The sequence below is a fragment of the Telmatherina bonti genome, assembly GCF_933228915.1.
Source record: "Telmatherina bonti genome assembly, chromosome: 7".
Lineage (NCBI taxonomy): Eukaryota > Metazoa > Chordata > Actinopteri > Atheriniformes > Telmatherinidae > Telmatherina > Telmatherina bonti.
Window position 1 is genome coordinate 30348459 of NC_136625.1, and position 16594 is coordinate 30365052.

A 16594-nucleotide genomic window follows, 5' to 3' on the forward strand; every position below is an offset into this window, starting at 1 on the left:
ACGGACTATACGCTGTGCCTTTAGCGGTGCTGACGCAGGCCTGCTGGGGTTCAGCTTGTTCAGGTTTCTCCGAACTGTCTGGTTTGGGTGCAGGAGAGTCTGGTTTAAGGATTAATGGACAAACATACTTCACCTTCTCCTCAGACGAGGCACCATTTATATCTGGTGGAATAACAAGTAGTGTCTTTTTAGAGGGTGAGCTCTGCGTAGATCCACACTTTGAGGTTTCTGAACCAATCGCTGCAGAGTGAAAAATAAACAAGTTTTATGATGATACGAATTAAAATTAGTCTTGCATCAAAGAGCGTAAATCATCTAAATGTAGCTAAATGTATAGACAGCTTTTTATACAGCAGGCCATTTATTAATAAATGGTGTTGGTGGTCTTGGCCAGCATGTATAAACCATTGTTAGATCCCTATTCATAAATAACATTCACCCTTTAAAAACCTCCATCTGCATGGTAAATAGCATTCGAAAACACAAACCGTTTTTAAAAACATTCATGAAACCTGACTGGTGATTAATAAACACTAGTTAGCAGAACAAGACACTTTTATTTGTGAGGACTTCCTGTTTCCCTTTACAGTCATCCTGTACAGATATTCAAAATACATAACAGGAGTATAATGCCAAGACTGAATTACTTCTCATCTGTTTTCTATATAGTAACAATACTGGCAGCAGCTCAAAACCAGCAGTAGGACCGCTTTGGATGAAAAAGGACATGTCTTTTAAGAGACAGGAGCTAAACTAAAGGTAGTCTGAAAGAAGGTACAAGATTCCTCTGAAACAAACAGAATGAACATTTGTAATTCTTAATATTGTCTCTATATTGACATGAAAGAAGGCAACGAGCTCCAAGAGCCATCCCAAATTAAATCAGTAACCTGTGAAGGAGTGGATGAATGGATGTCACATTAATCTGAGATTAGGACTGATATGGCAAATATACATAGTTATAACCAGGATGCCAATTTAGACTGTGTTAAATCGCCATCAGATTAATGTCAACGAGTCTGAGAAAAATGGTTTTCTGAGATAAGGGTTTTTGGTTATTTATGCAGCTGTAATGTTCAAAGTCAAGGTGCAACACATTGTGCAGTTTTCTTGCTGCCAAGAAACTCTAGGTTTTCTTTTCAACCTTGAACCCTCACCACTAGAGCAAAGTTTAAATTCTGCTAGTTGCGATAATCTGATGCCACTGGAGGTCATCAGGAACCCACTGCTCAACTGACTGTGAGTGTAGGCAAGAAATGCACATGTTTGTTGTAGTAATTCTCTGGATGACCAAATATTTATCCATCTACAGTTCCTCTTCCTTTCTCAGCCTGTCCTGCTCAGTGTAACTGGAAAGTTAAGACTATCAAAACATGCACTGGGACACATGTCACATTGCAGCAGAGATGTCATGTTTAAAACGGTCTGGTTTTAAGTACACATGAGATAGATATAACTCTTATGATTTCATTACTTTTGCTGCTGAAAATCATTCCAAATCCATAGGCACCGTATTATTAATATAATACAAAGTTTTTCATGTGCTTGTTAACATTAACTAATACCAATGATAAAATCTCAATCAAAGTAACAGCAAAGGGAGTGAGCATTATTTGTTAAACTTGCACACATATACCTATGTGTATACGGTTAGTTTCTATGGTGCTTGTCAGTGTTTCAGCCTTCGATTTCAGCTCTTACCATGTAAAACAACTTCTGTCTGAGCGTCATTATCAGCTGTAGACTCTGCCTCAAGAACACTCAACTCCAACATCTTTAAAGTGTCTGCTGCAGTCTGCTTAAAAAGAAACAACAGAGCTGCATGCATTTTAATTCAGCAAACACATTCCATTAAAATGCAATTAAGATTAGAGAAATGAGACTTGAAACTAGCAGAGTGTGGAGTTTTACTGCTTTGCAAAGCCACAGGTGATTTACATCCTGTTATCTCACCGACCTGATCTTTCAGAAGCGGCCACTCGGGGTCAGCATGGCCATTATCTTCATCCAGGAGGATTTCAGATGGAAGGAGACACCCCTCCACCAACACTCCACTTGGATCCCTCAAACAACTACAATCTGAGAGTAGAGAGGGGTCTGCTGATGAGAGGGGGGAGGGGTTACGACAGGCAGCAGATGCATTCCTTAAGACTTGGTATACATTTGGAACGTGCAATAAGTGCAAGGGCTGGAGGAAAAGTAACGCAAGCATGACCTGCTTATGCGCACTGATGGCACACAATTGCGTAAGGTTCCGCATTTTACTTTGCAGCTTTTTGCACTTTTCTCAAACACGGTTTCCTGCAGCCTAAACACAGAGTTCTAAAGGAGGAAACAGCTCCCAAAAACCGCAAACAGTACAAACCAGAAAGCTCCAATGGCGAACAACAGACGTCTTCCTCCACTTGAATACCGATGCTGCGTTTTGTGTCTTCAAACCACAGACTACCGTGCACCTCCAAGGTTTCGCTTTCCTCATTGTCCTGAGTGAGGCCCACATCCACAGCCAAGTCTCGGTATCTGCTCTCAAACAGTTTGACCAACTCTACCGAAGCGGCTTTAACCAACGTCCCCAGCAACGACTCCACCTGCGCCTGGAGGTTCACGACGCCCGCCGACATTATGGCCGCTTTGGCTCCACGGAAGTCTGAGATTACTCAAAAATGGGATGAGAGATGAATGTCAATATTTAGCATCTATCACTATTTACCAACGAAAGCCACATGGCTTGCAGAAAGAGGGGCGTGTCTTGTTTTTGGCGCAAGCGCCTCAAATCAGTGCCTAAAACGTCATGAGCCATACAGGGGCGGAGCAAAGACGTTTTGGGAAGGGAGTCCTCTGCCCGATGCGCAACATGTTGTCGTTCTTTAAAAATGTATAAAATCTTAATTTACTGAGTCACTTTCTTTTTCTTTTTCTTTTTATAGATGACTATCTTTGATGTGCAGGGTGTACGTGTACCCGGCCTCTCGCCGACAAATAGCTGGGATAAATTCCAAATGTGTAAATGTGTGTGTGTCTTTTTTTTTTTTTTTTTTTTTTTTTTTTTTTTTAAAGCAAGAACCTAAATTAGCTGCAGTAGATGTTAACAGATGTATAAACACAGCTGTCAAAAACTATGGATTCTATGGTAAAATGAATCATAATCCTGAAAAATCGCATACATAATCACAAAATTTATTTTAAACAGGTGTGTCCAAAATTTCAAGTTCCCCTGCACTTGTATTGTGGAAGTAAGAAGTACCATTTCCCTAGGTATCTGAGCTAACATTAACTCCATATCATCAAATGTGGAATTAAGTTTTAAGCATTATAAGCTTTTTTGAACTTAAAAAAAGTTTCAGTTTGTATGATGGAAAATGGTGATTCATGACTAATTATCCACAGTATGTATGTATTTCTTTCTTTTTAAATATGAATAATATTCTTCTTTTGGCTTTCTTAGAGGTACATTCTATCCCCTTCATCAGCTTTCTGACCGTGCGGTCAAAAACACTAGGTTGTTGCATTTCTTTATTTTAAAAAATTGGTTTGAGTTAACTTTCCTGACACACTGACATCTTCCTTGGTTAACCTGCATGTTTCCTTTTTAATTTTTTCCAGTGTATTTAACATTTAGACACAGTTAACTTGAACTGACCACCATCTTTTGCCATAACCTGATGAATGAACAACCTTCCCATGGATTCTCTAGAAATAAAATTTCAGGGTAATTTAGGTCATTTTGTAATTTTAGGGAACATCTGTTAGGGGACAACAGGTGGAAATATAATCTGGCTTGTTTACATCTGCAAGCTGTACATGATGTTCATTAACTGGCATTGTCCCTTTTAAATAAAAATAAATTGAAATTGAAATTGAAAAAATAACTAAAATTGTAAGATGAGTCTATATTTTTTAGATGTAAAAATGAGGTTGTTAAATATTTTTTAAAAATAATTTATTTAATTAATAATGCCAGAATATTCAGCTGGTAACTGTAATAATTAAATATTAACTTTCTGCAATTAAAGCATCTGAAAGAACATCCACCGAAAGATTTCAGCGATGAACAGGTTGTAAAATTCTTTCTAAAATAAGGGTACAAAGTGGCTCAAACCATTTGCAACATTTTTGTCAGGGATCGTGTAATGCCATTCTTATTTATTCATGTAAAAAAAAAAAATCAGCCAGTTTCACAATACCAATATGTGAAATTGATTTGTTTTAGATTTTTTTGGACAGATTTGGGTGTGCCGTCTATATTTTCTGTCTTTCTATACTTCATTGATAATTATTTAAATCATCAGGTATGACATGCTGTGTACAGTTCACACATACAAACACACACATACACACACACACACACATCTGTAAAAACTATACAATTGATGGGTTTCTGTCCAAGCTGTCATTTATTTAAGACTTTACAGTAACTTAATATTTTCTTGTTACAAAAATAGAATCTGGCTGTCATGATAATTCATCATAGTAGAAAACGTCCATATGATGTACAGCATTACACTGATTTTACAGTAGAGTACCATGATATTATGGTGTTATTGAAGACCAACAGACTGCTAGCACCCATGGGTTTGATCTCAGTCAGTTTACTACAGGGGCAGTCAAGAAAATGGTAGAATGTAATAAAACACATTCAAACAGCAAGAGACTCCACAGATGGACGCAGGCATACTGCATAAAACAATGCAACCCCTCCAGTGCTTAGGAAAATAAAAACTTTAATTCTATTAATAAAAAATCTATTGCAATAAATGGCAAGATTTTGTAAGATATTTTCTTTTTTTATTGCCAGTGCTACATGTGGTATTGTGGCATCTCAGAGAGTGCTTTTGTTACATGGAGGATTAGTGAATATGTGAGGGAGTATGGAATATGTAATGGAATATTGTTCTGGTGAAATGAAGAGGAAGATGATGAGAAGATGAGACATCAACATGGACGGACGAGTTCAGCATAGGAAGAAGTTACAAAAGAGGATGAATAGGTAGAGTTACAGGTGTTGTCTCTTAAAATTGCATTGGTCAGATTTGAAGAGATAATGACTTAATGATTTAGTAGTCATCATCGTCATCGTCGTCATCGTCGTCGTCATCATCGTCATCATCGTCATCGTCGTCATCGTCGTCGTCATCATCATCATCATCGTCATCGTCGTCGTCATCGTCATCATCGTCATCATCGTCATCGTCGTCGTCGTCGTCATCGTCATCATCGTCATCATCGTCGTCGTCATCATCGTCATCGTCGTCATCGTCATCGTCGTCATCATCATCGTCATCATCATCATCATCATCGTCATCATCGTCGTCGTCGTCGTCGTCATCATCATCATCGTCATCATCGTCATCGTCATCATCGTCATCATCATCGTCGTCGTCGTCATCGTCATCATCGTCATCATCGTCATCATCATCGTCATCATCATCATCGTCATCATCATCGTCGTCCTCCTCATCAGGATCAATGTCACCAGAGAGTACATCTTCTATCCAGTCTTCCAGCTCATCGACTGATGGGAGGTCGTCGCCGTCGTCCATGTCCATCCACACGCTGTCGTCCTGCACAACAAACAGAAACCATTTGCTTCTGGAGATTTCAAGGAAGTGAAACTCTGTGTTGTTTTCTTTTGTTGTTGTTGTTTTATCACCGAGCTTTTAAATGATTTTGTCAGCTGCAAGATGTGCATGAGCATGAGGTCACTGCATAAACTTGGCGAACGTTTGCCAAGTATTGCAACGTTCTGTGAGATTGCAGAAAAACTCAATAAAATAAATATCACTCACATCATCGGCCTCAATGACACCAATCTGAGGGTGGGACAGGTCGATTCCGAAAGTCTTTTCCCAGTGTGGCACAAGCTACAGGGAGAAATAAATAGAAATATCAAAGCATTGTCATAATACATTGCAGTTTTCCTCTTTTACCGTTAAATCTTGGTTTTCCTTTGTCTTAAGTTTTTTATGCAACAAGTCTCACTGCTTCATAATCTTACCAGAGGGAAGTCATCAGGGTCAATCCAGACAATGCTAAGGTCAGGGTTGTCTGTGTTATCCTCAGCAACTTGTTTAAGGATATGAAGGAACTCAAAACCATCTGAGTGGAGAAAGACATTGCTGGTCAGTAACAACTAAAAAGCTAACTTTATATGAATGAATGATCGCATGACTGAATCAATCAATGATACATGCGCACACACACACAAGCATTACACACTCATTTGACTTAATTTTACGATGTAATCCTGCTTAAGGAATTTGCTTTTGTATTTTACCCATCTATAGATTTACTAAAGTTTCCCTCCCTTTGTTGTCTGTCAAAAGCATGCAATAACAAATCACAGCACTGCTGATGTTCTCACACTACAGTTGCAGAATTCCAGATTTTATGCTACTTTACCTATATCATCCTCTTCTGCAAAAGCGACAATATGTTCACCATCAACATCGTCATCCTGTAGAACCAAAAAAGACAAACTGAACTTTATGAGGCTTTACTGATGACCTTACAGTCACAATGCCAAAAAAACTGTAAAAATACTGCTGCAAAATGCATCAAAGTTCTCACCCAGATCTCATACATGTTGTGTGGTTGCAGCTTCCTCAGGGTTGGTCTTAATGAGACAGATCCATTAGATTTTTATTGCATTTGTCAAGCTTTTGATTCATGAAAACCTTGTTTTGTTGATCTAAGCGGGACTCACCTATCATGCGCTTCAATAAATTTCACCAGCTCTTTCTCTGTATAAGGTTTTCCAGGAATAACAATTGGATTATCCATGAAGGGTTCATAGAAGTCGACTTCATTGAGCTTCAGCTCCAGAGCCTTGGCAACCTGAGACACAGTCAAACTGTTAGATCCGACATCTGAGCTTAAATGCTGACCTGCTTAGAGGATTAGATGGTTTCATTATATGTAAAACCCCAGAAATGAAGGAGCGTACAATATATTTATTTTGTTACTGTGCACACACACTCACACACATACACACACATGTATGTCCTTGAGGACCGGAGTCTTGTTTTGGTGTTTCCCTGCTGCAACACACTTGACTCTAAATAATGGCTAATTAACTAACTTGTGCAGAAATTGACTTCAAGCTCTGCACAAGTTTGCAAAAAAGCATAAATTAATTAATGATAGGTGTCAGGATGTGTTGCAGCAGGGAAACTCCCAACACTTGCAGGACTGCCGCCCTCGGGGAGTTTCTCCTCCTGATTTATATAATAGCAAATTAGAGAAATTTGCTATAATAACAATGTATCATGCTTACTTACTTTGGGATTGAACGTGGCAAAGAACTTGATGTGAGGGTGGAACTCTTCGGCAGCATCCGCAAACTCATCGAAATCTGAAATGTTCATCATCATCCATCAAGTTGTTTTAGTAGATCTCTCCCTTTATGAATTATCTAAGAGTGTAGACTTTTTTTTGTTTATTACTGTTTTTTTTTTTTTTGTTTTTTTTTTTTTACCAAGATGAAATTTAAAATAAAGTATTTTGAAGTAAAAGCAGCAGCATGATAATAAATTGCCATAATGATGATCTCAGATCAGTGTGGTAGTTGTCCTACACAGGTTATCAAGCAAGCACAGCACAGATTCTTACGTTCTGATTTGTGACTCTTAAAGTAGCCCACCAGTTTGATGTCCTCTTCAATGTTTTCAAAGCCTTTCAGCTCTCTGCTGTTGTCAATAATTTCCACTGGGTCCTCGAGAAGCTGTAGAGGAAATGGAGAAGAAAGAGAAAGTAGGGAACCAGAATGAGAGACTGGAGGAGGATGTCATTGTAGAAAAGAATAGATAATTCTTTTTTTTTTTCTTAGACAAGACAGGCTATTAACTGGGACATATATCCTCACGAACATCGTAGATGAACTCCACAAGAGTGTCTGCTTCAAGCTCGCCATCATACTCTGTGACTTCATCATCCGTGAAGACAAAGATGCTGTCTGACTCATCAAGGCCTGGAGGAATAAAATCCACACACAGCATTTTATTCTGTACAAACAAGTTGTAAAACATCCTGTTATTTCTAACTGGACAGCTTCATGCCAACTCAGATTATGTCACAGTGTCTCCAACTGTTATAAGTTCTCATTTTTTTCTGAATTTACCTAATTTCTTTGCAACAGCCTTGTCGTGCTTTGCATCAATGAGACCAACTCCAATGTCTTCATCATCAAACTCATCCAGGACCTGGGCTGCACGCTGCAAAATACAAACACCAGCACACGATTCTGGTTAAACAACCCAGGATTTAAAAAAAAAAAACAAAAACAAAAATTGCTGTTATATGCAGCATTTTATGGATTAATCTCATGCAGTTCACAAATACCTGTTTCATTATTGCGTGCTCCTCATGACAAAATTATCACACTGTGGTTTGATTACCATAAAAGCCTGCTTTTCAGAGAGCTGCTTATGCACTTTCTAAATCTGTATGAAACTTGAACCTCATGACTGACAGTTGTTTCCACCAATAGCAGCAAGACACTTGCAGCCAAACTGCATTAAGGAGTTGGTTTGAGGGCCATCTCAGAGCATTTGAAGGGTAAAAAGCACACACATACACACACACTTACAAATGCTCATGCCCTGGTGTCAGGGTTCTTGAGCAGCTCCTTTTACTGGCATGAATACTCAGACTAACCAGACTGTTGTGGAGATGGCTGCACACATGATTGTTTGCATCACTTTTAACTTGATTTGAACTGCAGACGGATGGGAATGAAAAACATTGTTTTTATATGTAGACTTATATCTTCATGTTGCACTTTATTTAGATTCAGTCGACATCTTTGTAGTTTAAACTGACATAATGGGGAAAGAGCTTCATATTTAATTATATGTATTTAGTATTTTAATACATGTTTCAAGACACTGTGTTCATGAAGAGTTATCTGAATAGGAAGTTTCTTGTCTGGTTGCTCAGATAAATAACATGAAACTGAAATATTCAAGCTTTTTCAGGGTGACTTTTTTTAGTGACTTTATAGTGAAAAATATCTGTTTTTTAATTGTTTATTTTTATTTCTATTTTTTTCCAAGTAAAGGAAATATCCGTAGATTAGCATATTTATATCTTCTCAGTATTCAAGTTTATTTTGGATGTTAGTCTTAATGATGTTCATCCAAAACAACGCTGATGGAGGCACTTCTTTAAAGTAACTGAACCTCTTCAGCTACATGTAAAGTTAAACCTGAGGATCTGAGTTGAGATTTCATGGCTTCATATCTGCACGTTTCACCGCCTGGCAACACGTGAACAGCATAACAGCAGTGCAGTTTTTATTTTTGTGGGCTTGTCATGTTGTTGTTTGTTGAGATTTACCCAAAACATGTGAAAAAATTGTGTGAAAAAAAGACGATGAACAGCATATATTCAGTATAATCTGTTCAAATCTACTGAATATTTGATACGAATGCACTGTGAGAAAATGTAAATAACTGCCTGTGTGTGCACTCAAATCTAAATGTATACGTTGATTAACTATTTTGCCAAAAAACACAAAGTCAGTGGACACAAAGAGAGGCCACTTTAACAACCCAAAGAGTCTCAAATGACCAAAAAGAAAGCACCCACTTAAGACTTCCTCATGTCATGTGTCATTTGCCATTCACGAACCCCCACAGCGCGCCTTGACCTCTGAAATGTTGCACCTTCTGCTGTTGCCTGTTACTAATATTAAAACCTCATTAAATATAAATCATAATACATTCATAAGAGAAACAGAAACCTTTAGGGAGCTGGGCCCGCCACAAAAGCATCTTGGGATAAATATAGCACCCTGGGGCCACACCAGCCTAGGGACTATTTTGGCCAGGCGGCAGTGATGCTCAGCACTCAGGGATCCGCTGACAAGTACAGTACTGCAAGTGTCAATCACTGCACAGAGCTGAGCCGGCATTCCTTGAGCCAGTGCCTCAAATGCCGGCCTGCAGCCCCGAGACCAAGCCCCAGTACCCGTTACAGCAACACCAGAGACTGTCGAGATAATATGATATACTCAGGACAGTCAATCAAATCAGGCCACTGCTGCCTGCTGTTAGTAATATTTTCTTCTCAACTGTGCTTTTCTAATTCATAAAATATTAGCGAATATTTAAATTACATTTATTTGCTCACTATATATCAAAAGAATAATAAGATTACACCTTTCAATGAGTCAGTGAACATTTATATGCTGTTAATGGATTTTTAAGTAACAGACATAAGATGTTAACACCATTTGCATTTCATATCACTTCAAAGTACAACATGATCATGCACATGTTCAAGGCTGTAGTGACGTTTACACTGTACAATAAACATGCTAAATGCCATGACATGACATAATATTCGTGCTCCAGTGTATTCCATAAAGCACCTTAATTAATTCATTTTTCCATCTGTAATAATCAGAGCAGATACGGGTTAAATATTTCTTTAAAATGTACCATACTTGCCATAAAAGGCCATTTAAGAACCTGTTAGGTCTAGATTGTGTTTGAGATAGTTATGTTAAAACCTGTTCGGTTGAAAAAGGCTGTTGTTTATGTCTGCAAACATCTTTGAACTGAAAAGTAAGCTCAACTATTCCTGGGGAAATGTGACATTCAATATACAGTAAATTGAGGTGTAAATTGAGAGTCAGCCTTGGTAAGCTGTTGTTTGATGCTTTGAGAGCTGACACCGTAACTTTGCTCTGAAGGGTGATGTAATGCCTCTCTGCGAGGAATGTGATGAAACTGTTGAGTCTCCAGGCTGACAAGAGGCCTAACATGTGATTGGCATGCTGATACAAGTGTGATAAGGTCCATCATCTTGCTCAAAAATACACACAGATACACATGCACTCATGCTCAGCATTTGACACAAGTTGAGGAAGCTTGTGGATTGTTGTCAGTGGGTTTTCAATCCAGTAACCATGCTGGAAAAAACTGCAGCCCTCTCATTTGTATTAATGTATGCTTTTGCATCAACATTCCCAAACCAACAGCAGAGGCATGCTTTACTTTAGATGTGTTGACTTTAAGCTTGACGACTTAAACAAAACTATAAAGTAAAACTCTTTTAGAGTCTCCAACCAAAATCTTAAAAGCAGCTCCAGTATATTTAAATGTCTGTGTACTGAATCCAGCACTACTTACAGTACCAGTCATGAGTTTGTGCACATTTTCCCATAATGAAGAAAGCGTGCCCAAAATCCTGACTGGTACTGTATATTGCAATCCTCCTCTTTTTACCAACGTAATATTCCCCAGTTCAACCCACCTCAAGGGCCAACTCCTCAGTCTCAAACTGTCTCTGGGCGACGCGGCTGGATCCTGGATGGTCATGGTAGTACACCACCATAACATCATACTTTTTCATCACAGACTTATAGTTCTTGGCGTTGAGGTCATGGACACGGTCCTTCCCATCATACTCAAGGAAGTCCAAGGTCTCCTTGCCCAGTGAACCTCCAAAGGACAGCAAGACTGCCACAAGCACCCAGGTCCACTTCATGGCTCCACTCTGAGACAGTTTAGATTTATTTACAGTTTCGTACAGTTAACTAAGTGGGGTCAAAAAGAAAGCTTGGTGAAAGTATGCAGAACCCCTTCCAATCCGCGTCACCCAGAAGAGAGCAAGACCAACTCCTGGATCCACCTTATTAAAAAACCCCACATGGGAAAGTGTCAGTGGGCCACAGGGTGCAAGAGGGGCTGGGCTAAGTTTGACATAGGTGTGAGTGTGTGTGCCTGCGTGGTGTGTAATCGAGCACGGGAAAGATGAGGCAGGGCCAAGGCAGTTGCTGCGGTTACAGCTTTGTGTGTAAGTGTGTTTGTGTGTGTGATTGAGCGTGTGTTGCAGATCTGAAAAAGTGGGGTGGAGTGTGACGATGAAGGCCAGCTGACTGCCTGGTCCATCTCTGACCAGGCACAGGACACTTGGAGACGGTGATGGAGGTGGCCGGGGAAGCTGTATGAGCTTTGTGTACATAAGAGCATGTTAACCTGTCTACTTTTTCCCTGTTGAAGGAGAAGAATCATATGGTGGATTTAGAGGTGGGAACGAATCTGAGGCACTCTTTTCCCATATTAAGTGAGGATGGAGGCTTGGATCCCAGCTAAAAATAATGGATGTGGGACAGAGAAGTACATATCAGGAGGGGCTGCTGCTGGTGTCTAATTTGCTTCTGCTGGCATCATTGCAGCGCTAGAATGTGGAGCTGGGTCACTCCAGGACATGGGGAGACAGAAGACGAGAGGGTGGTGCACCTGCTGAAGCTTCGTGCATAGGTGTCACTTAGCCCTGACTCAAGAAGAAAGTGAATCATGGTTTTACAAGAGGGGGCAAGTGGCTTTCTTTCTTTTCTTGTTTTTTTTTTTTTTTTTTTTTTAATGTCTTTTAGATGTATAACACATGCACCTGTGCAATGTGTGTGAGTATGTTTAACATGATTCCATGTCATATTATTTTACAGATTGAAAGGGAAGATGTAAGCTAAAAATAAATCACACGCTACATAGCATTGAAACACATATGCAACATGCCACTCTGTTTTGTAACAAGACATGTCAGTCTAAACCGTTCAAGCTGCAGGATTTAGTCTTTTTGAACAGATTAAAAGATGCAGTCTGAATGTATGTGTCCATGCGTGTGTGTTGCGACGCAGTGGGTTAAATAGGTCTAACATATGTCATTAACTATGGAAAATCAAGCCGGATTGTGATTCACTGTGTAACTGTAAACATGTAATAAAATGAGATGAAGCCCTGAAATGAAATGGGGGAGCGCTTCAACTGTGTCTCGTTTACACCTCATGCGGTGACAGCTTGCATAACTATTTTCAGTTCTTATTTCATTTCATTGAAAGGCCTTTAAAAAGACAGTCAGCTCAAACACATGTGGACTGACAAACGTTGAGTGATTATTACTGTAATCAAGCCTTATTGAAAAGGTTTAACAGTATTTAAACTACCAAGTGGCTTTACTCATTTTTTTCTACAGACTGAAACCATAAAATATGAATGTTTTCTGCCAATAAGTTGTCATGAACCTGTGCAAAAGTATTCTTCTTAGATCCTAATTTGTTAATCTGTCCATAAAGAATAACTAAACTACAAATGGTGATGGATTAATATTTATCAATTTCTGCATAATATAAACTCAATAAATATGCTAACTTAAAAATGATAAATGTTACAGAAATGCGTGTATATCCCTTTATTATTAGCATATCATTTCATTTATAAATTTCCAATTTCCACCTTTTTTCTAACTGACATGAAGAAAGATTATGGTAACATGGCAGCTTTGAAGACTCAAAACATTTTGTAACTCTGTTCGTGCCTCTGATAGATCCAGGTGTCAACATGTGCTTCCCCAAGTTATTTTAATTATATTTATTAATATTCATTTTACACTAAGACAATAGAAATGGAACATCATTTGGTTCTTGCAGAGATAATCACTAGCTCACAGCTGAGTCAGTGATAATTACAATTTGACATACAAATTATGTTGTGAGGATTTAGCCAATAGTAAAAATTTCTACAAATGTACACATTAGTGTTCATTAATATCTGTCGTCCCTATTTTAACGAATAAAAATGAATATATCTGCAGACACAGCTGTGAGAATCTTTACAGAGACCAGCTCTAGATGATGTTTTGTTCATTTGTTGTCAGGTCTTCTTGTCCTGACTAATTTGAATAAGGTGTGTTAGAGTGGGCAAACTTGCAAAACATGCAATGCAACGGGACAGAAGCACCTAGATTGGAAAATACCTCATTAAAAGTTACCTAATGTTCTCGTTACCTTGAGCCTGCAGTTAACTTTTCAAACCAGTAGATGTCGCAGATCTGCAGGGGGCTCAAATCCTGACTTGGTTACTCTGAACAAAAATTTATCTCTGTTTTTGGTATTCCAAAGGTCATTCAAAGTGATAGGGGAACAAACTTTACGGCAAACATGTTTGCGGAGGTTTTGAACCAACTTAATGTGAAACATGCCACGTCCATACCATATCATCCACAGAGTCAGGAAGCTTTAGAACGATTTCACCAAACCCTAAAAAGGTTGTTGCGTGCTTATTGCACTGAACTGGATCGGGACTGGGAAGATGGTTTGCCCTGGCTCATGTTGGCAGCACGAGAGGTTACGCAGGCGAGTACAGGATATAGCCCAAATGATCTGGTCTTTGGTCATACGGTTCGTGGTCCTTTGGCTGTTTTACAGGATGACTGGAAGAAAACTTCTCCCTCTACTACGCTGACAGCTTGCATTTTTCAGGCCAAATGGCATGACTGTATAAAACCACTTCTCCCTCTACTACGCTAAGTAGAGGGAGAAGTTTTCTTCCAGTTATCCTGTAAAACAGCCAAAGGACCACGAACCGTATGACCAAAGACCAGATCATTTGGGCTATATCCTGTACTCGCCTGCGTAACCTCTCGTGCTGCCAACATGAGCCATTATGTGAACGGTTTTCGGCCGAGATTGTATGAGGCTGGGAAGCAAGCAAAAATAACCCTGGGCAAATCTCAGGAGAAGATGAAAAGGTTTTTTGACCGTGGAGCCGAACAGTGCAAGTTTAATCCAGGTGACCAAGTGTTGGCGCTACTTCCTGTGGTTACCTCTCCGTTCCAAGCACGTTTTTCTGGTCCATATTCCGTTGTCCGGCGGGTTTCAGATCAGAATTATGTGGTTGCTACTCCTGACCGAAGACGGAAGTCCCAACTCTTCCATATAAATCTGTTGAGGTCTTATCATGTCCGTCCGAGTAGTCCGAATGATGTTCATCCAGCTGCTGTTGCAGCTCCTGACGGGATCGTGCAATCTGTTTCCTCACTTGGTGAGTCGGAGGATATTTGTGGGCCTGATGATGGTATTTTGCAGTGTCGCCTTAAGAATTCTGAAGCGCTGAGTAATCTGGATGCTTCTTTGGGGCATTTACCTGAACCTAAAAGGGAGGAGTTGAAGGGGTTGATCTTCTCATTTCCCTCTTTGTTTTCAGATACCCCTTCTGTTACTCATGTAATCGAGCATGATATTGATGTCGGAGATGCTGTTCCAATACGGCAAAGTTTTTGTCGCACATCACCAGAGAAACAGGAGCAGTTGGAGGTTGAAATACGTTACATGTTGGAAAACAACATTGCTGTTCCTTCATGTTCAAGTTGGTCTTCTCCTTGTGTGCTTGTGAGGAAACCCGACCACACTTTTCGGCCATGCGCTGACTTTCATAAGGTAAATAAAGTCACAAAGCCTGATAGTTTCCCTTTGCCGCGTGTGGATGGCTGTGTGGATAGAGTAGGGGGGGCAGAATTTGTGAGTAAGTTTGACCTACTGAAGGGTTATTGGCAGGTACCCCTGTCAAAACGTGCTCAGGAGATAGCCTCATTTGTCACCTCATCTGGTTTATATTCTTATACAGTCATGCCATTTGGCCTGAAAAATGCACCTGCTACTTTTCAGAGGTTGATGAACCGGGTGGTAGATGGCCTGGAAGGTTGTGCAGTGTATTTAGATGATGTTGTCATCTACAGTGACACCTGGGAAGAACATATACAGAGAGTGCAGGCACTGTTTCGGCGTCTTGCGTGGGCTCGACTGACAGTAAATCTTGCGAAATGTGAGTTTGCTAGGGCCACGGTCACTTATTTGGGTAAAGTTGTCGGTCGGGGCCAGGTTCGTCCCGTGCGGGCTAAGGTCCAGGCTATTGACCAGTTTCCTCCTCCCTCTACTAGGAAAGAACTTATGTGCTTCCTGGGGATGGTTGGCTACTACCGGCAATTCTGTAAGGATTTTTCGACTGTGGCTGCCCCTTTAACCAGTCTCCTTAGTTCCAAGGTTAAGTTTGAGTGGACACCTGTGTGTCAGAAGGCCTTTCAGGATGTTAAATGTTTGCTCTCGTCTGCCCCGGTATTGGCTGCTCCCAAAATGGGTGAGCCTTTTCAGTTGCAAGTGGATGCTAGTCATGTAGGAGCTGGTGCTGTTTTGCTACAAAGGGGGCAGGACGGTTTTCTGCATCCTATTAGTTTTTTTTCCCGGAAGTTCAGTGTTTGCCAGCGGAACTATTCCATCGTGGGGAAAGAGGCTTTGGCTCTGATTTGGGGACTACAGCATTTTGAGGTTTATGTGGGTGGTGGTTTGCCTATTACGGTGTACACCGATCATAATCCCCTTACTTTCCTCCATTCCTTGCAAAACCCTAATCAGCGTTTGATGAGGTGGTGTATGTTTCTTCAGCCATATGCCTTGGATGTTCGTCACATCAAGGGGTCGGAGAATGTTGTGGCTGTTGCCCTGTCGAGGGTTTTGCCCCGGTAGTTTGCTGTTTGTCTTCTACTAACCATGTCTTTTGTCTCTTACAGGTTGTTGGAAGGCTTGTACGGCAAGGGTCACTTCGGCCCTTGTTTTGTGGGGGGGAGTGTGATGGCCTGCCATCTCAGTTTGTTTGTATTAGGTGTGGTTAGGAGAGAATGTAATGCACCTGCAGAGGTGGGAGTAGCTTAACTTATAAAGCCTGCTTTTGCCAGACTCACTCCCTGGGTTTTTCTCCTCTGGCTGGGCAGCATTTTCTCTTACTATCACGGTAATTATAATTTGTTTAGCTTTGGG

The 16594-nt window shown here is 40.2% G+C and overlaps 1 protein-coding gene across 1 annotated transcript; it reads right to left on the minus strand.

Moving 5' to 3' along the window:
- Positions 1 to 4371: 4371 nt before the first annotated feature.
- Positions 4372 to 11649, minus strand: casq1a (calsequestrin 1a). Its single transcript, XM_079243688.1, has 11 exons — positions 11257 to 11649; positions 8117 to 8210; positions 7866 to 7966; positions 7609 to 7720; positions 7278 to 7351; positions 6704 to 6834; positions 6568 to 6613; positions 6400 to 6454; positions 5996 to 6096; positions 5787 to 5861; positions 4372 to 5561 (listed from the first exon to the last, which is right to left on the minus strand). The coding sequence occupies exons 1-11, from the start codon at positions 11488 to 11490 to the stop codon at positions 5055 to 5057; spliced, it is 1530 nt and encodes a 509-aa protein (XP_079099814.1). The 5' UTR covers positions 11491 to 11649; the 3' UTR covers positions 4372 to 5054.
- Between the last annotated feature and the right edge of the window lie 4945 nt (positions 11650 to 16594).